The following is a 22,195-nucleotide window of genomic DNA, read 5'->3' as shown; positions in this document are numbered from 1 at the left end:
TATCTGCTGCCCATGAAACATGGATTTTTTTTTCCTGGAATTACTACAGGCTGAGTTGATCAGAAATCAGATTTGCCTATCCTACCAATAACCGGTAGAAGAATAGATATCACGTGACCCATCAGGACTAGAACCAATTACTTTGCACTAAAAAATTTATTTTCTTTTGGCATAAAGCTTTTTAGTCATTCTTCTTGGCCCTGAACAATTGGGCCTATTGTTTTAATTTAATCTACTTTATCCTTAAAGTGCCCAAGCCCCACTAATGGCTCATTCATCCATGCAAAACTCATGCAAGATAGGCAAATACTAGATCCATTTCACAGATAGGAAACTAAGTTACAGAGAGAATAAGTAACTTGCCTAAGGTCACACAAGAAATCTGATGAGTCAAGATTTGAATCCATATCTTCTGTGTCCTAGTTCATTGCTCCATCTACCAGACCCACCTTCCTACAGGGGAGGCATGTACTAAATGTATTCTCACTGGGAAGGCGAAACCCTAGGTAGGCCAGGACACTTGACTCAAAGTTGTAAACTGCTCTCTAGCCAAATCTCTCTCAACAGAGATGATGTCAAGGAGTTAAGACAATTAGAAATCCCTAGATTTAAATATGACTGGGGTTGTAAACAAAAGTTGCAGAAGAGCCAGAAATGACAGCAAGTGAAGGAAAACAATGAGGAAGATGCAGAGCAACCCCAAACTCAGTTTCACAGAAAGGTTATTTATTTTAAAAAGTTAACTATAAACTAAAATCTAGCACCAGGCAGAAACACGACTGCTAAATCTAAATAGGTAGAATTACATTAAAAATTAACAAATCTAATGGCCAACATTTACAAAGCATTTTCCAAACATTAATTCAAATAAGCCTCACAACATCCCTGTGAGGTAGGTGAGTATTATTAGCCCCATTTTACAGACAGGGAAACTGAGGCACAGAGCAAATATGCAGCCTATTCAAGGCCATACAGCAAGTCAGTGTCGAGCCAGGATTAGAACTCAGGTTGTTACCATGTGCAGGGATGCTTTAGAAGATGGTGCTTCTCTAAAGAAACCTCCCCCCCAATCCATTGCAAGACAACTGACCCCATTTCACTATAGAAATTACGCATCATGGTATCTAAACAGAAAAAACTTGTACTGGAAAGTAATAATTCTATAAACAGTGTGCTGCTGGCAGCTCCTATTTTTTTTTTTTTTTAAAAGAAGTGGTATTGGTGTTCCCATACTGCCAGTGTCAAACAATGTCATGTTTTATCAGGTGATGGCCATCAGAGGCCTCACTACACACAGCTCTCAAAATGGGACGGCAGTGCTGCTTCTTCACCTTGTTCACACAAAGGCATCTCTCTTTGTGGAAGGTCTCCAAGAAAGGCTGGTGCCTGTCACCAGAAGCAAGGAAGGGAGATGGGGGCAGGGGAAAGGGAATTGTGGGTCTGTAAAGAGGTGCAGCTGTAGAAGGAAGAGATCAGTTCATATCTGGCAAAACTGAAACAATTCACAACTCAGGCTGAGAATCCAGGTCACGAAGGTGAACCTAGCAGCACCACACCACTCTGAAGGGATAGCCAACATCAATGCTGTGCACTCTCCCCTCAGGGTGGAGACATCCCCTTTTCCCATACTTCCTCTGGATTAAAACAGTCTAGAGGTAAAGAGCCAGAAGGGTCCCCAGCCCCATCTCTGTAAAATAAGGTCGTAAGGAATCACAGGCAATTTAATTCAGTATCTAGTTAAAAGCTCCATTGTTAAGTCCCCAAACAGCCACTGCTGGCAGTGGGACTCTCACTGAGAAGTGGCAAGCCCATGTACTTGCAAATCCCACGTGGAGGCTGAAATAAAATAGTTCTTCCATGTTAAGTGGCTGCTTTCACTGTCAGACCCAAGTCTCAGTCCTCTAGAGGGGCTGTTTCACGACAGCTCAATTTGAAGGTCCTTCCCATACTTTCGGATCAGCTTCCCATGATTGTGGTCCACTGACCATCGCACCGGGAGGTGTTTGGGCTGCATGGTGTCCAGGAAGTGCTGACGCCAACGCCTCTCCAACTGCATGAGGGAGCACAACCCCCCTTTGGCGAAGCACTGCACCACCTTCAGGCCATGGGGAACGTAGTTCTCATTGTAAATCCTGCTGAGACAAGAGCGAAGCTAAGTTTCACAAAAGCCTGCTGGACTTGAGGCCTCTCCCTAAGGTACAGCAGCTTATTGAGCACTCTCCCACCCTCGCAACTTCACAGACACAAGGCTTAGCTATGGTACCCCAGCTGACCACCACATCATCATTCGAGTCACAACCTGGGGAGGGGACTTAGCTGGGTTTGTTTAAGCTTTGCTTTAATTCCAAACAGCTCCCTGAAGCACGGCCACAAAACTAAAAGTGCCTTGTTAATTATCATGAAGAACGAGACTTTGCACCATTCATGAGAGGATCCTGGAGCACTTGGCAAATGCTAATTAATTAGTAAACTAATTAAAGTTTACAAACATCCAGTGATATAGGCTGTGAACTTCTCAAGGCAGGGGACATGTGATCTATGGTCCCAATCCTACCACAGCATCTCTGTGGGCATTTCCCTTCCCTGAACAGCTCTACTACACTCTGTAGAGAGAACTGGGCACATCTGCAACTCCTCAGAAGCATTGGTAGCCATAATGAAATACCATCCCCATTGTGCCAATGACAGATGTGAAGAGGCTTATCAAAAAGCCATGCAATAAGCGAAGGCAGCACTGGAAACAGAACTCCAGGGCTCCTACTCTAACCTCCAAAAGACTCGCATTTGATTGTGGACACTAGTACAAAGCTGACATTGACTGTGCCTCATTGAGGCAATGTAAGATGTTACCAAGAAGGGCAGCCCCCATCCTCCAGAAGTGCTTCACAACAGCTGCAATAAAGAGCTTCAAAGAAGTGCAGACCAGATGCATGCCTTCATCCAGGAAAACACACTATATGTGGCCTAGCAGCTATATCTTCAGTCACTTAAAGATGGAGGTTTTTAAGTTTACCCAGTGCTCTTTGCAGAATGTAAAATATCATGAACTTCACTCTGAAACAACTACAATAGTGCAAGGGCACAATGGGGACTAAACCTTTTTCAAGATAACATTACCCTCCGAATATAAGCCCATTGCCCTAAAGCCACCAACCTGAGAAGAGCTCCTTTTGCCCTTTGTGGTATGTCATGAAGCATGTCAAAAATATGAAAAAAGGACTAATGTCTGACTGATGACCAAAATATAAAAAAAGGACCATCTAAAGAGGTCCAATTTGAAAAAAAATCAGGCCACTCACTGGGGTGCCTTATTAGGGATATGGAAACTTTACTTGAGGGAATCATCCCTGAAATGACCATATGGCCAGAATTTTAAGAAAATGGGTTCCTTTAAAAAGTCCCATATCCTTAATTGGGCAGCCCAATGTGTAGCTCAATTTTCCAAATAAGGCACCTGAACAGATGGCCTTAATATAGATTTAGGAGCTTAAGTTTAGACAGCCATTGTTTTGAAATGTCGTGCCAATGTTTGCTAGGATACTGGTGACACCTGGACTGGTAAAGGACATCTGAAATATGGTGTTACCACTTCTCCTTAAACTGATACAGCTTTGCCGATGAAAAGGCAAAACGGTGGCAGACCTGTCTACCCACCTTATTCTAACAAAGGACACAGCAAGGGTATTGTAACTGCTTGGCAGAAGTGGAGCTGGGAGGTCCTAAGTTTGCAATATGACAATTAAACACAGTTTATAATTCTACTAAGCAGGGGGCAATTCATCTTTGTTCTGGTTTTGTCATGTCTGGCTTCCTTGGGGATCAAAGTATCCTTTCAGAAAGAGGAGAGCACAACACAAAATCTAACCCAGAGCTGAGAAAATTTTAGAACTGCTGCAATGAAAGCTGAAAGCCAATTTGCCAGTCTAGCAATCCTTCCCATAGTAGACCATACTATGCTACCAGATACTTAGCTGTGGACTAGTAGCAAGCAAGGCTGCATAGTGCCTCCATTTTTGGATATAAAATCTGTTCAGTTAGAACTGAACGGAAAGGGCTGAATCATTCACACTCACAACTTGGTTTTCAATGGAATGAGGAAAAAAGACAATGAATTATACATTTCTCTCCAGAGTTGTATTAGGTTTATTAATTACCGTTAAACCTTCCTGCACCTTGTGTGCACGCTTAAGAAAGTTAAAAGTGAACACAGGATCTAAGCTGGGTAAGAATGTTTGGAAAATGTAGTGCTCGAAACCAGTTAAATTACATCCTTCCTCAGCTAGAAGGGTAGAAAAGGATGAAGGGAAAGTAGTGCATGGGACATCCCCCCACCCCAAACTCTCTCTACATTGAGTCCTGAAGAACGTTATCAATTTGGGCTATTTTTAAGAGTTTGGGAAAAGCTGCTGGAATGCAGTTAAGCAGTAGGCTTGAAGCCATGTTAAAACTCCACGCACAATGTGAATCTTGCATTACATATGCTGTATCAGCAGGATGTTTAAGTCAGGCAGAATGGGAAAATGGCAAAATCTGCAATTCCAGTTAAGTGAGAAAATCCTGCTAGGAAATAGCAAGCAAGAAGGCCTTGAAATAAATACCATTTCGCTTAAGGATGTGAGTAATAGCAATGGACATCACCAAATGTACCAGGTGCAATAGTACTGTAACAGGTACACCTGTTTTCACAGCTTATCTAAGGCACATTTAAAAAAAGGCAGCCTTGTCAAAGAAGACCGCAAAATAAGAAGAAAGGAGAACAGGATGATGGTAAGAGACATGCCAGAAGGCTGAAGGAAGGAGAAAAGATCAGAATTCCAAAAATTGTAAAAATTCATAGGAATATAAATCCCAGCTAATTAACACCTCCTAGGACTATGGAAGAACTGGTTCCTAGAGTCTCAGCAAAACAAAAAAAAACAAAAAAATTGAACACAGGATGTTTGCTAGCATGAATATGTTTCCATAAATAAGGGGTACCGACTGGACGAGGAGAGGGTGGGGGGAATCTGAGAACTAAGAGGATCCAAGACAACATGCCAGTCTGTGGGCTGTCAACCCCTTACCCACAAAACTTGCCAGATAAGAATCTGCACTGCAGTCACAAGTAGCAAGACATATACTAAAGTAAGCATACTGACTTGTGCTTTGGGGTATGTAACAATAAGAGGTTAGGCTGCAGACCTGTCTCTTGCCTCATATCAGCAGCCAACTTACCAAACCACCTGTAATGCAGGAAGCAGGAGAGCTGGAGTTGGAAGGTCATGGGACCAGCACTACCAATAAGAGAATGGAAAACTGGGAGAGCTAAAGCAAGGCTTGTATTTCACAGGGAATCAGAGTGAGAATATAGAGCAGGCAGCCCCCAGGGATGTCAGTCTTCATGGTATAGTGCTGGCACCTTCTCTCTTTCTTTCCAAGCAAAAAATACTGAGCCCAAAATCATCCTTACCATAAATGCACATATTTTAATGGGCTTATGCTTGTCCAATTAAATGTTCAATCTTTCTGCATACATCAGTTCCTCCCAGTCCTGAATGGAGATGCCTTTTTGCCTAACAGTAAAACCAATTCTTGTGACAGGCTGACTGATGCTAAAGGGATATTAAGATAACCAAGGATATTCTTAAAAGCGTTTTGCAGGGAGTAGAGGAAGCATGGGGGGAAGGGAGAAAGTCAGAATACTCATTATTTAGCACTGCAAATGTTCCTATGACTTTTGGTGCTATCCTACTAATTATATGAGGCTCTACATGCCCTAATGCACATACCCCTTCTTCTATACATTTAAACCTAAAGCATACACAGACATGCACACACATCTAAAATGCTGCATTTGTGTTATTGGGCTCTGGTTGTACCTGGTTTCCAGTTCTGCTGCTTCCTGGAGCATCTCTGGTGTAATGGTCTCTCTGTCAAAAAAGTCTTTGATACCTTGCAGCAGCTCCTCTCTCCTGGAGTCAGGCAGGCTGCCCGCATTCAGCAAGGCACGGGCCCCAGACCGAACCTGACGGCGGTGGGGGTCCTCCAAGAGGCGTACCCCTTCCTCACAGCCGATGGGGGCTGCAAACTCCTCTGCAAGTTGCTGCTTGAGATGGTTGTCATAGTAATTGGAGATGGCATGACAAGAAGTACAAAGCAGCAGCACATCATGGGAGTTGTGGTCCTTCATTTGGATGGGGAAGTGTCTCCTGTACTCATGAGGTACAATGTTTTTCCTGTTAAGGAAACAGTAGCGTTTTCAGCTAGGCTTCAGGCACCATCTACTGTAAATTCCTAAATTAAACATTGATATTCAGTTATCTGAAGGGTGGTTACAAAGAGGATGGAGCTAGGCTGTTTTCAGTGATGGCAGATGACAGGACAAGGAGCAACAGTCTCAAGTTGCAGCAAGGGAAGTTTAGGTTAGATATTAGGAAAAACTCATTAGGAGGGTAGTAAAACCCAGAGAGGTGGTAGAATCTCCATCCTTGGAGGTTTTTAAGACCCACCTAGACAAAGCTTTGGCTGGGATAATCTAGTTGGGGATGGCCCTGCTTTGAGCAGGGGGCTGGACTGGATGACCTCCTGAGGTCCCTTTCAATCCTAATTTTCTATGATTCTACAATTTTAATGAAGGAAACCATCACATGCATTGGGACTTTCTATATTTGGTGTCAGCCCAGAAGCAAACTGTATTTTTAAAGTCTGTGGACAGTTTTTTAGATTCCTTCTGAACAAGCAATGATAAAAAAAAATAAATAAATAAATAAAAAATCCCTCACAACTTTATAGATATTCCTTTAAAAAAGGGGGCACCAGAAAAGCATCAATAAAAATGGCACTATATCACTTCTGTGTGCATCTGAAGGCCAAACTTATGACTTCAGTGACAGTAAAGCATGTTTCACTTTCTACTGCTGATAGCCCCATGGAGACAAAACAGATAAAGAGAGAGCAAATGAGAGTCTATTCTGGATTGTGCACCACCAAAATTCCCAATGGAAATCCCAAACCATCTCTCACACGAATGCATATGCACTTATCTAAACTCACAGGAGAAGCCTCAAAGAGACGATTTGTGTGTAAATAAACAGGGGCTTTGGTGCTTGCAAGACTGGGGCTTTAAAGTCTAAATGCAAAACTAAATCCTGCCCTCATATGCAACTGTGTATCCACAAATAAGGCAAAGAACCAGCTGGCTGTAGTAGCTAAAAGTAACGTCTAGCTTCCAAGAATTCCTACTATGGGGGATGTGAGAAGCCCAAGTGAGAAGCCCTGCTTGTCTTTCAGATCCCAATATGGAGGGTGGGCTGTGAGTAAAAACATCTTCTGTAACCTAGGTAAGCTTGCTTTGGCAGCTGTTGAGAGACAGTCAGAAAAGCACCCCAGCTTACTGTTTTTACAGGGGACCTTTTCAAAGCAGATTAAGGATTTTAAAATGAAATGCATGGGCTTATTCTAATATAAAAAAAGATTCAATACAGCTAAATACATTTCTTTAATTTTGGCATGTTACCCAGGTCTTCCCAGAGGCTTCCAGAATAAACTAAATTTTAGAAAGTTACAAGCAATTGCACAACTACAAATGAGCATACTCAGTTAGATGACTGCTCATTTTCAGCAGCCTATACATGAGAGCTGAAATGGGAAGAAACAGTACTTTTTTCTTGCCTGGCCTGTCTAAGAGATTGGCAAGGATAAGAACACCTGCTTGGGAAACTCTGAGAGAGCGAGAGAGGCTATATAGGCCTCCATAAGAAACAAAAGCAAGGATGCACCCTTCCCATTGCCAACAGAAGGAATCTAAGTCTGCAGACCCCAAACTGTCACATGAACTTTTTAAGCTTCTCTCCATCATTTTTGTTACATTCTTCAAATATTCAGAATTTCAAAGCTTTAATTCCTCCTTAATATAAGTAAAGCGGTCCCAATATAAAATGGATGACCAGCTGTTCAGTTCAGATAACCTTGAAGATATTGCCCTCAGCTAAACAATAGCAGTCATAGAAACTCACCTTTCTCCCATACCCATCCACTACAAGCTCATACAAGCTATTTAAATGTTAACAGGCTTAAAAATAGTGTAGGGTTACTCTCACAGGAGGAAAAAAACCAAAAAAACTAAATGAAAAGATGTGTGTAATGTGCATCACTGGTCTTCCCAGGCTGGACCACAGCATGAATGTTTCTGGTTATAGCCCTCTACTGAAGAGAAGGCTGATGTGTCTGGTGTCAAACTTGCCACACAGCATGATCACATGGCTTTCCTATGGCTACAGCAAACCAAGGAGGCAAACCTTCTGTTTTCCACAAGCCTGATTGTTTTGTACATGACATACAACAACTACAACCACTAGCCTCTAGAAACAGAAACCTAAGCTAGATCAGGGGGGTTCCCTCTACCAAATGGATCTTTATTCCCTGCATGGCACAGCTCACCGGATGTAGGACTCTCTCTTGCCACAGACCACACAGAGATTCTCCTTGACCGTCAGGTAATAATCGACCTGGGACTCAGGACGTCCTGAGGGCTCAAACTGCAACTTCACTACAAACGGATCCATGCTCACCAGCTCTGGAAGGGTAGAAGGAAAAAAACCCAGGTCTTTGATAGTTGAAGAAAAACTATGGGTGGAAGCTAGATTATTAACATGTAGGTAAGAGGACACATCCTGTTTAACCCTTCTCCCAGCATCTCCAATAACTAGATATCAACATCTGAAACCCAACTTAAAGGTTTCACTGCTCAGCTAACTATCCTGGCAAAGTGGAAATCTTTCACAGATGCATACTGATATGTGGCCTGTCATATGTACCTCCAATGCCCTTGTCCAGGTACCACTGGGCCTTCTTGCGATCGCAAGTGCACAGAGGCTGTCCATCTGGCGCATGCAGGAAGCAGTTGTCATACAGGGGAGATTTTCTGTGAAATAAGGTCAATGTCAACAATTAACAGGCAACAGGACCCCAAAAAGGAGCTTCTTGTAACCATGTATTTCACACCGCATTCAGTCAGCTTCCTTCGAGTCAAATGCATACCCTCAGTAATAAAAACACTCCATACAACTGCTAAGCAATATGTACCTATGGGCTAGGCACTGTATGGGCAAAATCAGCTATTGCCAAAGATAATAAAATACTGTCCAAAGAATAACCTCTAGCTGTGAAGGGTAAAGAATAACCTCTAGCTGTGAAGGGTATATGAGCTCCCAGTTACCTTACAGCAGCCAAAACCCAAGGAGCTGGGATTTCCAACTCCGTTTCTTTAGTTACTGATAACAAGTCTCACATTTCAAAACTAAAAATAAGCAAACCTCAGGAAACTGGAACATAAAAGGGAAGGCTAAGCTGAAGTGCATCAAAGACACGGGATCTACTGGAACTGGGGCTCATATGTTAACCGTTTCTGATATAGTTTCATAGTTTCTAGGGTCGGAAGGGACCTGAGCAGATCATCTAGTCCGACCCCCTACCATGGCAGGAAAGAATACTGGGGTCAAATGACTCCAGCAAGATGTTCATCTAACCTCCTCTTAAACACCCCCAGGGTAGGAGCTGCACCACTTCTCTTGGAAGCTGGTTCCAGACCCTAGCCGCCCTGACTGTGAAGTAGCGCCTCCTGATATCTAACCTAAACCTACCCTCTGCCAGCTTGTGACCGTTATTCCTGGTCACTCCAGGCGGTGCTCGGGGAAACAGTGACTTCCCCAATGCCTGCTGATCCCTCCTGACTAGTTTATAACAGGCCACAAGATCCCCCCTCAGCCTTCTCTTTTGGAGGCTGAACAGGTTCAGGTCCCGCAGCCTGTCCTCATAGGGCCTGCCCTGCTGTCCCCTGATCATACGAGTGGCCCTCCTCCCCTCCTCTGGACCCTCTCCATGCTGTCAACATCCCTCTTGAAGTGTGGCGCCCAGAACTGGACGCAATACTCCAGCTGCGGCCTGACCAGTGCCGCATAGAGGGGGAGGATTACCTCCTTGGACCTGCTCGAGATGCATCTGTGGATGCATGCCAAGGTGTGGTTGGCCTTCCTTACTGCCTCTCCACACTGCCGGCCCATGTTCATCTTGGAGTCAATGATCACTCCCAGATCCCTTTCCGCCTCCGTGCTGACAAGAGGGGAGTTCCCCAACCTGTAGGTATGGTGCCAGTTGTTCCTCCCGAGGTGCATCACCTTGCACTTGTCTGTGTTGAAACCCATCCTATTCTCATCCGCCCACCCTTGTAACCTGTCTAGGTCTGATTGTAGCCTGTTGCATCCTTCCAGTGTGCCCATGTCCCCCCACATCTTAGTGTCAGCAAATTTGAACAGGCTGCTTTTTACCCCCTTGTCTAAGTCACTGATGAAGATGTTGAACAATGCGGGCCCGAGGACCAAGCCCTGCAGAACCCCACTGCCCACGTCCTTCCAGGGTGAGAAGGACCCATCCACTACCACCCTCTGGGTGCGGCCCTCCAGCCAGTTGGCGACCCATTTGACTGTGTGGGTGTCTACACCACAGCCCCCCAGTTTCTTAATGAGAACAGGGTGAGAGACAGTGTCAAAAGCCTTCCGGAAGTCCAGGAAGATTATATCCACTGCTACCCCTGCATCTAATGATCTGGTGATCTGATCGTAAAAGGCCACCAGGTTGGTCTGACAGGACCTGCCACTGATGAACCCATGTTGGTTGCCCCTAAGCATGCAGTCCCCTGCATAAATTTAATTGTTTTCATAAATAAAGAAGCTGCATGTTAAGAAAAAATTAATTACTCATAACTCAGAGCTAGCATCACTGTATGACATGCAAAAAGCTATTCTACCTCATCAGTGATGAACAGGAACCAATGCTTGAATGCAATCAGGTGTTGTCAGCACTACAGAGAAGGTATTTTTTTTTAGATTTAGAAAATAGCTTTACTTGAACAGTATGCCAGAAACAAAACTGGATGGCCAGGAAGGATGCTCTACTAGATCTTCACTAGTAGTGGAAAAGCAGAATGAGCCATGAGGAACAGGAGAGGGCAACTACTACTATGGTACAGAGTTTTTCCATTCCCTCCCCAGCTCCTCTCACTAGTGACAGGATGACTATGTCAGCAATAATTTCTTCATTTGAACTCCAGCAGCTACCACAAGCATTAGGCCACAACCTCTTGCATGAACTATAATACATACAGTACTGGGTAGCCAGACAAAAATACCACCTCCAGCACACAATGATAAAAATCTTGGGGGGTGCTGGAGACTTATTTATTCTAGGGCACCTATCAGCAATTATCAACAATTTAAGTGAATAGGTAGCAAACAATGTAAGGAATATTTCTGTAGCTAGCTCTGCCCGGTAAATACATGGAGATAGAAGTAACAGCTTAGTCAAAGTAATTTAAAGTAGAAGAATCTTCAACTTAAATGTTCTCATAGAAACAGCCAATGGAAAAAAAGACCTCTTGAATCACATCTATGCTATCTTTTAGAGCAAAGCTGTCCAATTTCTGAGTAGCCAGGGGCCACTGCACAGGCCACATACTACACTGCACTTTGAGGTAGGCATGCACTCTCCACTGCACCATGCCACATAGGCCTCCTGCCATGCAGCAGGCAAGCCTCTGCTGCACCATGCCAATGCCCATGGGCCAAGACCCCAGGTGCCCCATTGGTTAACAGGCCAACCCACCTCCAGCAGAAGCCAGAGGAAGGAGGGGGAGCCCAGAGATACTGGTGGCAGCAGTAGATGGAGTGGCCAGGCAAGAGTGCCTGGACTAGGAGTGTGAACAGTCACATGTTAACCCCTCAGGGACTGGATGTGACCGATAGGCCACCAGCTAGACAGCCCTGTTCTAGCATATCCTCCCAGCAATCCCTTCCAGCATACCCTCCAACATATCGTCTCATCTAGTTTTAAATGTCTTTCATTAAAGGGGTTTCTTCATTTTGAAAAAACCACACTAAACCTGAAGCTGCGTCTCCACTTGCTCAGAATTCTGTTGTAGCAAGGACTCACTTTTTCCTAGGGGTCTGATCTTTCTTGATTTATTTGATGCTGGCTCTACATAGATTCTGAAACGATGAAGTGACCATAAAAAAAAAGAATGCATATGTGCAAAAGAATTTGGCGATTTCTGTTGTAGCAGTTAGCGAATACTAACGGAGCCAATATTATGGGCACCACTAGATTGGCTCCTTCCTAGCTTAAAGGAAGATCATAAAGGAGAAAGTGAATAGTGAAACATCTACTTTTCATCTGGCTGCATCTGTGACTAAAAATGTTTAACTTCCCATGTTTGCATGCATAAAATCTGACATACCCAAATAAAACCTAAAATCAGTACCATGTCTCCCCATGCTGGGAACAGATTAAGATTTAACCTGATTTGTTTTAATTTATTTAAATTTATATACATTGTATTTTATTTAAATTTAAATAAAAGTAAAATAACTGGACATGGACATGCAGACTCCGCTGCTACAAAAGAACCAAGAACTCGGATGGTAGTTGAGGTTTGATGTTCTGTTTCCACACAGTACCCATTCTGGACACTCCAGGAACCATGTCACACATGGTTCCTGTCTTGAACGCTCCCAGACTTACTATGCATAGCACCTGCTCCAGTTGGTCCAGGGCCAGGACTGCATGGCTGGAGCAGGCACCACATATGATACAGTCCTGACCTAACTACCAAGGGTTTTCCATGCAACATGGATCTTGGAGTGGGTGCCACAGGCACTGGATCCAGCACATGGGGTGAAGGGAAAGGAGTCTGGGATCCATTGGCTTGTTGGGCTGATCCAGGCCACAGGCCAGCCTTGCATCACTCATTTGACCAGTAGGGCCAGATGAGTTTGACACACCTAGGCTACAGGCATCCATCAAAAATCTTCTTCCTGCAAACACAAGTAGAGGTGCATATATATATAAAATGCTCATGCAATTACCTTGCAGAATATCCCAGACCCAGGGGCTTCCGCTTTTGTTTCCGAGGGTCTTTCACTTGCTGATTGATCATGGACTGGCCATTGGCTGCAGGTTTCCGATTCCTTGGTTTCTGCTGGGAGTCTGGCTCTCCATTCCCATCATCTCCTAGGCTGCTACTGCTTCTCCCTCTGAATGGGATGTCCATCAATCCCTGGCACTTACCCAGCACCTTCCCCCATGCAGTGATAGCATTTTGACCTTCAAATGTAGCAGGGAGGATGGAAAATCCCAGAAGATGGAGAAACAGAGCTACTGAGACCTGGGCATCCTTGGCAGCATACATGATCTGGTGGGGGAACAGCAAGAGTACAACATTATGGTTCAACAGACAGCAACAAGCCAAACACCATGTGTGGACTTGAGTCAAGTTTCACCCAAATGGTGAATTTTTAACAACATTTGTAGTAAAGCCCAAAACAGCCTTTGTTCTACTTAGACACTTACATTGAGCAAAATGAGGGGCTTACAATAATAATACTCCCTACTTACAGCAACTGTCCCTGGCCTCCCTTTCATTACACAACTTGATGCCAGTATAGCAACCTACTGTACAGCTATTTATCCTGTGCCTCCCCCTAGTGGTCTCTAACATTCTAGAAGCAACGATTTTTGTGGATACCTTTCATTGGACCCACAAGATATTCCTCCCAGTGGGGTTCCTGAAAGATTTTCATACCTACACATAGTAGACTTCTCCACACCAAAGAAACTTACTGACAGGCTGTGTTCAAAAGGCATACCCAGAGCTTTATGTGGTTAGGTCCCTTATCTCAAGGAGCTGATTAATAATCTGCTCATCAGGGGCACTATCCTAGAACCAGACCACAGCTATGAAATGTCTAAGCAAAATTCAATACCTTCCATGCTTTCAGGCTGTTAGTTGTAGCTGTCTAAGGACACAGGCAGGCAGGGTTCTTTTGGTACACGTGATATGATATATTTTATTAGACCAAGTAAATAGTTGGAAAAACTGTTCTTTGCAAGCTTCTGGGCACACATACCCTTCTTCAGGCATAGGGAGAATTTATTTTGCATTTTGCATCTTGGCTTCTATTCTACCCAAGAGAGCACTTATTACACCAGCAAATTCACCCTGTACCTGAGGAAGGGCATGTGTGCCCAAAAGCTTGCAAAGAAATGTTTTCCCAATTATTCATTTGGTCTAATAAAAGGTATCACATCTACCCAAAGAACCTTGTCTGCCTATGTCTAAGCAAAGCATTCGAGCTTGTGCTCAACTTCAAGCACCAGCAGTCATATACAAATCCCACATGCACGGCTGGATCAAAGCAAGAGTGCTCAGCTCTTTCAGAGCCAGACTGCTGAGCCCCGTGAGACGCACAGAACACAAAACCCTTGCAGATTAGCAGTTACCAGTTTCTGGGGCTTCCCTTGAAATAAATTAACACTTGGCACTTCAGTCACTCCTGGCATTGAAAAAGGCATTGGAAGAGGCATTAGTGATTTTCAGGCATTAAACCTTGAATTCTGGTCCCCCACTCTAGGAGACAGGAAATCAGCCCTATTGAAAAAGAAGGAAGTAGCAGTACAGAGAACGAAAGAGGGATTTGAGATAGAAGTCACAGACTGTGCTGGTGGCAGAGCTGGGAACTGACCTCACATTTCCCAAGTCCAACTAGAGGCTTTGATTACAACATTGTATGTAGCATTTTTCTGAGGAAGACTAATCAGAAGACACACCTGGTCCTGAGTCAGTTCTTCCACCTCCCAGTTGCTGCAGCGCAGGCTTGGAGACTTGTCAAGGGGGCAGTTCAGGACATTCTCACACAGAGACTTGAGGCTGAGCCCATTCTGGAGCAGATCCTTCCTTCAGTTTAATAACAAAAGAGTAAACAGACAACCATCAAAGCAAACCAAAACTTCTCTTCTGTCCAGAATCTGTTCAAACATGGTGAACAATGAAAAATGAGATGAGGCCCATGTTGGGGACCACAAGCAACAAGACACCTGCTCACTTGCTAATTAATTGTATTGTCCAAGCTAGCATGGCTTTTGCTTAGGGGTGCACTGATAGAGATTTTGGGGGCCAATACGGCTGGCTCATTTTTAAGGAGGCATATCAACTGATACTGATCCGATTTCTGATACAGTGCATCCAGCTGGTAAGTCTGTTGTGGTAGAAGGGGTGGGGGGGAGGGAATGGGTGTGTGGGGCAGATCAACACCCTCCCCCCCTCCCCCGTTAAGGGAGAGAGTGGGGCAGGAGCTGAGGCAGATGCTGCCCAGCCAGCATGGGATGGAGCCACGGCTTGTCCAGGGGTTGCGGGGAGTGGGGTGTGGCTCCCGCTGCTGTGCATACTTTGGGAGAGCATGGGGCGAGACATGTGCCCCCAGATCTGCGCAGAGTGCAGGCAGGGTGGGCTACAGCTGTGGGCTAGGGACAGGGCTGCACTGGGCTCTTCCCAACACACGGGGGAAATGGGGGGTTGGGCCAGGGCTGCACTCAGGGTGGGCAGCGGCTATGGGGGGGGGGGCTACAGCAAAATTTGGGGTAGCTGCAGCCTCCCCCATAGCCTCCCTCCCAGCGCAACTGCCACCCCCTCTGAGCACAGCCCCTGCCCCTGCCCCACTCCCTCCCTCACTGTAGGGGACACTGAGCTACGCCACCACACCTCTTGCCTCCTCCCTCTCCTTCCAAAACAGACTTACCAGCTGCACACAGCTCTCCAAGCTGCCTGCACACTGCACTGCAGCTGCATGCATGCACGGGCATTCATTGGCCAAATCAGGCCGATTTCCAATACAGTTAATTTTCTTTATATTGATGCGATCTGATATCAAACCAATGTATCAGTGCACCTCTATTCTTGCTCTCTTAGTTCGCTAATAAATTTTGGAGCATTAGATCTCAAGCCTCTCCTCTTGAAGCTGTTTTGCATAATATAAGCACTAGACCATTATGTGACTGTGGTAAACCAGTACCTATTACATGGCAAGCACCCTACCTGTCTAGACCATATGATTTGGACTTGTAATAATCCAACTTTATGGACACCCAGAACAGCCTCTATTGTTGTGCTGCAAATGACACTCCTAATTTGTATGCAAAACCATAATTATAAAGATACAAAATTAATGTGCACACGTACCCTTGACTGCAGATAATGGATAATGTTCAGCAATAAGGCCTCACTCTACTTATCTTTAAGACTGGACAGGAGCAAGAGAGGTATTTTATGTGAAAGCTAAATACTTAACTCAGCGATTCTCAACCCAGGTGCTACAAGACGCTGCAGAATATTAGCACAGTTGTGTGTGCAAACATGATTCACAAGATAAACCCAGAGATTTCAAACAGAAATGCATAGTGTAAAAACATTCTGACCTATTGTGATATTTCGGAGTTTTCTGCAATAGAAGAACTCCTGTATTATTTTTCCCACAGTCAAAAAGCAAAATAAATAAATAAATAAATATGGACATCTCAGAGCAGGCATTTTCTGAGGGGTGCCTTGAACGTAAAAAGGTTGAAAACCATTGGTTTAGCTTGAGGAGACAGGAACCCAGCATCAGCTGTCCAACTCTCTTCATTGCTAATGTATGGATAAAAGAACAGCAAAGTTGCTATTTAGCACCCTCACACCTGGGATTATATGGAAGATAAAGCTGTCACCAGCACCATTTCAAGCCCTGGATGCTAGATGATAAAGCACCAATACTGGAAGGCTTTTCAGCTGGTAGTAACAGAAGCAGCATTCTTCAGTCTTCGGAGCCCATAAACACTTAAAATGGCTCCACAGGCTGAAAGATTCTGCCTCAGAGGACAAAAATAAGTAGTGCACACTGATAGGTGGAAAGAAACTAGTTAAGCCCAACCCTTTGCTCAGAGAGACCAGATGAGCTTTCCCTTCTACCTCTTATTCAATCTTCATGATCTTGCAATTCAGTTCTGATTTAAACTGAAACTGTGAGCCACTGAACAAAGTAGATGGCAGCATTCACTGAGATCCTAGGAGCTAGTTACAAAAACAATCACTATACTATACCGACTACTGACAACTTCAGCAGAGAAGACAAGGACCCAGGACTTGTCTACATTATTCTATTGCTATAACTATGCCAGCATAGAGTTCCCTAGAGTATATAAGGTGTATGGGGCAGAATTTTTTTCCTGCTGCCATCACTACCCTACCTCTCTAAATGACATCAGCTGAGTCAGCAACAGCCCTCTTTTGTCAGCATAGCTGTGTCCAGAAGTTTTGCCACCATAGCTATGTTAATTAGGAGTGGCCTTTTCTTTAAAAAAAACAAGCCAGTTCCTATTCAGCAAAACTTTGAAATGCAGACCCAACCTGAATGGGCTACAGGGACTCTACTTCTGTCTCACTGGTACAGCTGGTCCCCCAGGTCACGTTTGAGACACTGCAAGGACACCTAGAGGGGAACTTGCATGGCTGCTACCCACACTGTTAACTGTGCTGAGGAAGCACCAAGGACTTCAGACCTGCCCATCTGGCATCCTTCATCAAAATAAAGTCATTTTTACCATTTCTAACTCAAGTTGTATGATCCAAGCAGGTTGCTCCTGTGCATAGGTACACACCTCTGTCTCATGGCTAGGTAACGGAGGTCCACGCTCCCTTTGACTGCAAGGCCATAGTCCTGAAGTAGCTTGCAGGCATCCTCCCAGCAACCCACTCCTACTTTTAATATGGTGTTATCTGCAAAGATGTCCAATAAAGTCTTTGGGACAGTCCATCCACTGTTGACGAGCCTGGACAAACGAACGAGAATGCAAAGGCCGCTGGAGGAAGCCATCTGTAAGAGGGATACGGGATTGGCCTTTCCTTCCACTGACACCTGGAACACAAGGAGTTGGGGTTGAATACTAGTATCCAGGCCTGAAACAAGCCAGAACAGAACCATAGGGTATTTTAGACATGCTCCAGGGGTGGAGTGGGGGGCACTTTAATTACAGCAGCTCCAAGAACCACTTTAATTAAAGCACTGCAGTATCTCATGCATCAGCATCCCCACGCTTCAAAATGGCCATGAGGGCATTTGAACTAAAGCTTGTTCAATGAGCTTTAGTTCAAGTACCCCTGCTGCCATTTTTAAGTGCAGGGACACCGATACACAAGATGTGGGAGGCTGCTGAAGCATGGTAGTTATGCTCTAGCGGAGTCAGTTAATCAAGTCTGCTCTGACACCCTGTAATTACAGCACCTCAGAGCAGCCTTCATGCTCGTGTACAAGCGCAGACAGACATTAAAGATGGGAAAGACCTGTTGTCACCCAATTCAGTCCAAACCTTGTCAGACCACTGTAGCATTACACTGAACAGTGCATTCCCTACAGCATTTTCTGGTCCAATATGAAGTGGCTGAAGTAATGCAATTTCTATCACTTTTCTTGGATGACTATTTCACAGGCTGCATTACTTGTTAAGTGTCTTTTCTTTATGTATTAACTGAGCTTATGAATGCAAGAAGTCCAGCCAGAAGCCTACCTCTGAATCAGTCTCTGTCTATAGGGCTGCTGCCATTATAACCAGTGGCCAGGCCCCTGGTATAAATGTAGCTTGACAGCAGGCAGAGTTATATCACCAAAGCTTTCCAACTCCCCTGAATGACAGTTTTATCCACTACAGGGTGTGATCTTTATACATCACTAGTAGGCATAGCTCTGCCAGCAGAACTTTGTCATGTGAACTATTCTTCTTCATTCCATTTGAAAACCTGCTGTGAAGCTTGTGGGGGAATTTCCCCTCCTGAGAGGCCTAATATTTTATATTAGTTACAGTTTTCCCTCCTTAACTTATTGTTAATTACTCACAACTCTTAAAATAAGGGGATGCTTTAAAAGTAGTTAACTCAGTGAGGCCCAATATCATTCCAATGATGCACCTTGAAATAAACAGCATACAAGTACATTATATAAATGCTTATCTACAGTTCTAATTCCTCCAATAGAACTGGTTAGATTTATCCATGAAGTCTAACAAACAGCTGAACCAGCAATTCCAGATCTATGGTGACCCAATTTCAATTTCAAGAAGTACAAAAATAATCATAATTTTTAAATAAATAAATATCAATCCATCATGCATAAAGGCAGTTTCAAGAGTCCAGTTGCTGCTGTGTCTATTCCAACAAGCAGTTGACTTTGATCAGGTGCCAGGCTTCATCCAATCCATCTCTGCCTTAGGACAGCTTCCCTTTATAACTCACCCACTCACAGTCAACCCCAAGCACTGGCCACCTCTCCAGCTCCTTCTTCAGCAATGGTTCCACACCCTCCCACTCTGCTGGCTCCGAAATGATCACAACTTCTGCTTCCAGGAACTTCTCCACCCAAGAAATGGCAGGATAGTTGAAGGGAAGTAGCTCCTTTTCTTCCACTGGTGTCAGTTCCTCATCTCCAGGCTCTCTTGCAGATCCTTGTTTACTGACACAGTGGGTCCTTTCTTTCCGACGCCGGATGACCCCCCACAAAATCAGCCCCCCTGCTGCAATACCCAACAAAGCGGCAGCTGTGACCGTCACTGCTGTCTGTCTGGGCATTTTTCATCCCCGTCTGCTTCACCCACTCAGAACAGCATCACAGGACTTTTAATCACAGCCTGCAAAAAAAAAAGAGGCACGGTAGTTAAATATAGCTTAGTTACAAGGTTTACAAAGCATAAAATGACATCACAGCTGGAGTCCTACCAGGAAGTTGGGACCATAAAAGTGAAGGAGGGCTTTTAAAAAGCCACTGAGCTCCATTTGGGGCAAGCCCAACAGGTACCAGAAGGAATGCCAAGGACAGCCACTGCACATCAAGTCACCTGGTGGAAGCAGACGCTTACTTCCCATTAATCTGGTGTCTGTTCAGAACCAGGGTGAATCCATGAGGGATACAGTGGTTCAGCTGCACCCCCACTTTGATTCCTACTCTACCCAAAGTTTAAAACAAACTGCCAGGCAGTGACAGCAGCATTTTAGTCAGGCAGTGCTGAGGGAGTTTATGGACTTCATAGCTCATTATGATCCACCTGATCACAGAATCATATTAAGGTTGGAAGGGACCTCAGGAGGTCATCCAAGCCAAACCCCTGATCAAAGTAGGGCCACCCCCAACTACATTATCCCAGACAAGGCTTTGTCCACCTTGGTCTTAAAAGCCTCCAAGATGGAAACTCCACAACCTCTCTGGGTAACCTGTTCCACTGCCGCACCACCCTCCACATGAGAGTTTTCCTTCATATCTAACCTGAACTTCCCCTGCTGCAACTAGAGAACATTGTTCCTTGTTCTGTCATCTGCCACCACAGAGAACAGCTTAGCTCCATCCTCCTTGGAATGAACCTTCAGGTAGTTGAAGGCTCTTATTAAATCCTGCCTTAGTCTTCTCTTCCCCAGACTGAGTAATTCCCAGTTCCCTCAGCCTCTCCTCACAAGACCTGTTCCCCAGCCCCTGAACCATTTTCATTGCACTCCACTAGCCTCTCTCCAGTTTACCCTCATCCTTTCTGCAGCAGGGGGCCCAAAACTGAACCCAGGACTGCGCTAGCGCAGGACAGAGGAGAATTGTCACTCCTGAACTCTCCATTTCAGGGGCGTTAATGATCCACGCTCCTTTTTTTTTTAAAATGATCTCGATGCTGTGTTCAGCAAGCCAGCCTTTCTGCTGCCTACCAGCTGCTCCTGGTAACCTGGCTCCTAGTTCACCAGTTTTAACTCATCCCAGTGAAGCTGTATTTGGTTTTGCTTCAGTTGCAACCAGAGTGCAAATAATACTTTAACTTGATGTTAAACCCCCCCCACCCCAAGAGTTGAACTGGTTCATTGATTAACAAGTCCGCCAGGTTCTTTGGGAAGACATGACACCTTTTATTAAACCAACTGAGTAGTTGGAAAAAAGTTATTGGCAAGTTTTTGGGTCCAATCACCCTTCCCAATGAAAAGCGATTGCATCCAGAAGCTTGCAAAGAACGTCCCCCCGCCCCTACTAATACAAAATATCACATCTACCCAAATAATCCTGCCTGCCTATGCCTTTAGACCAACACGGCTACAACCAACGCCCCCCTTTCCCCCCACCCCGGTTACGATATCCAAATCTTACAGGGGGACTCTCGTCTCTGACGGGGGCTCAGCCCCCACCCTGCGCTCCCCCGCAGTTCGGGCGCTGGCTGCACCGGAGCGACGCGGCCCTCGCCCCTGGTGCCGGGCCCTGCTTCGGGTTTCTTCTGCCTTGGACGCAAGGGCGTGCAGTGTTAGGGACACGGCGCCCCTCCTCGCTCGCCCCTGCTGCAGACTGAGCCCCTGGGCCGAGCAGGCAGCCGGGCCCGTGCGGAGCCGGCTCGCGGCCACAGAGACTTAATGGGCGACTCCGGCGGATGGTACCCGCCCCCCGGGCCTTGTCGCGGGATCAGGATTGAACGCAGCGCGCGACTCCCCGCAGCGCCAGTCCTCTGGCCCCGCTCCTGGACCCGCGGCGGCTTAGCCCGGGCCAGGCGCGGGCAGGTGGGGCCCGGAGGCTCTGGCGTGTGAATGCGAGACAGGCCGAGCCAAGCGGCCCGGCTGCCAGGAATTCCCCAACCCTATCCCCATTCCGCCCCTCACCTGCCCCGACGGCGACAGCCTCCGCCGACCGGAACTCTCCACGCTGCAGCCACCACACCCACCCGGAACTGCCGAGCTGAAGGACATTTCCGGTCCCCGGAGGTTCTCAGGGAAAGGAGTTCCCCGGATTCTGCCTCTGGGCGCCGCCATGTTGTACGGAAATCGCCTCTGTTTACCGCAGGAGGCCGGACAGGGTTTCTCCAGGCACAGCAGCTTGCGCGCTACTGACCGGCGGGTGTGGGGTATGCTCCTCGGGCTCCAATGCACTTTTGCTCAGTGTGAATCAATTGCATGGGCTGGTGAGCAAGGATGGGCCCACTGCTAGCCTGGAGGCACTAGGGAGTCAGGGACCTGGCAGCTTCAGAGCCCACCTCGGTGCAAGTGGGCCATCATCATCCTTCGTGCACCCAAGGGTGAAAAGAGCAGATGGGTCTAGCAGCCCTGTAAAGTGTCTGCTGAAGCCATGCTTCCCTGGGTCAAGGAAGGAAGCTGCAGGGCTTTTGAGTGAGTCAAATAATTGCACCCTCCTGCCTGCACCTGCATTCTCCTTCTCTTGCCAGGAGCTGATTAGAAGGTGGAGCAGAAAAAGCAAGGAGTGACGGAGACTGGAGGGAACTGTGTGAAGCAGATTCGTCTGGGAACTGGCCACCTGATCCTGCAGTATAGATGTCCCACTCCTGAGGGAAGAGT

At 45.8% G+C, this 22,195-nt stretch overlaps 1 protein-coding gene across 3 annotated transcripts; it reads right to left on the bottom strand.

Moving 5' to 3' along the window:
* Positions 1-710: 710 nt before the first annotated feature.
* On the bottom strand, positions 711-21,624 carry EXD2 (exonuclease 3'-5' domain containing 2). 3 transcript variants are annotated; one of them, XM_090033221.1, is made up of 9 exons: positions 21,506-21,624; positions 19,127-19,518; positions 17,500-17,756; positions 14,638-14,764; positions 12,897-13,222; positions 8,796-8,902; positions 8,419-8,554; positions 5,859-6,215; positions 711-2,135 (listed from the first exon to the last, which is right to left on the bottom strand). In XM_090033221.1, the coding sequence occupies exons 2-9, from the start codon at positions 19,457-19,459 to the stop codon at positions 1,916-1,918; spliced, it is 1,863 nt and encodes a 620-aa protein (XP_089889347.1). In that variant the 5' UTR covers positions 19,460-19,518; positions 21,506-21,624; the 3' UTR covers positions 711-1,915. The 3 variants fall into 3 exon arrangements, with proteins under 3 accessions (XP_089889347.1, XP_089889346.1, XP_089889348.1); XM_090033220.1 differs by lacking the exon at positions 21,506-21,624 and adding an exon at positions 21,006-21,491; XM_090033222.1 differs by lacking the exon at positions 21,506-21,624 and adding an exon at positions 21,006-21,490 and having other exon boundaries at positions 711-2,132.
* Positions 21,625-22,195: the final 571 nt, after the last annotated feature.

Source organism: Crocodylus siamensis, chromosome 2 (genome assembly GCF_052110815.1).
Source record: "Crocodylus siamensis isolate JL-2025a chromosome 2, ASM5211081v1, whole genome shotgun sequence".
Lineage (NCBI taxonomy): Eukaryota > Metazoa > Chordata > Crocodylia > Crocodylidae > Crocodylus > Crocodylus siamensis.
This window is presented reverse-complemented; position numbering and strand designations above follow the sequence as displayed.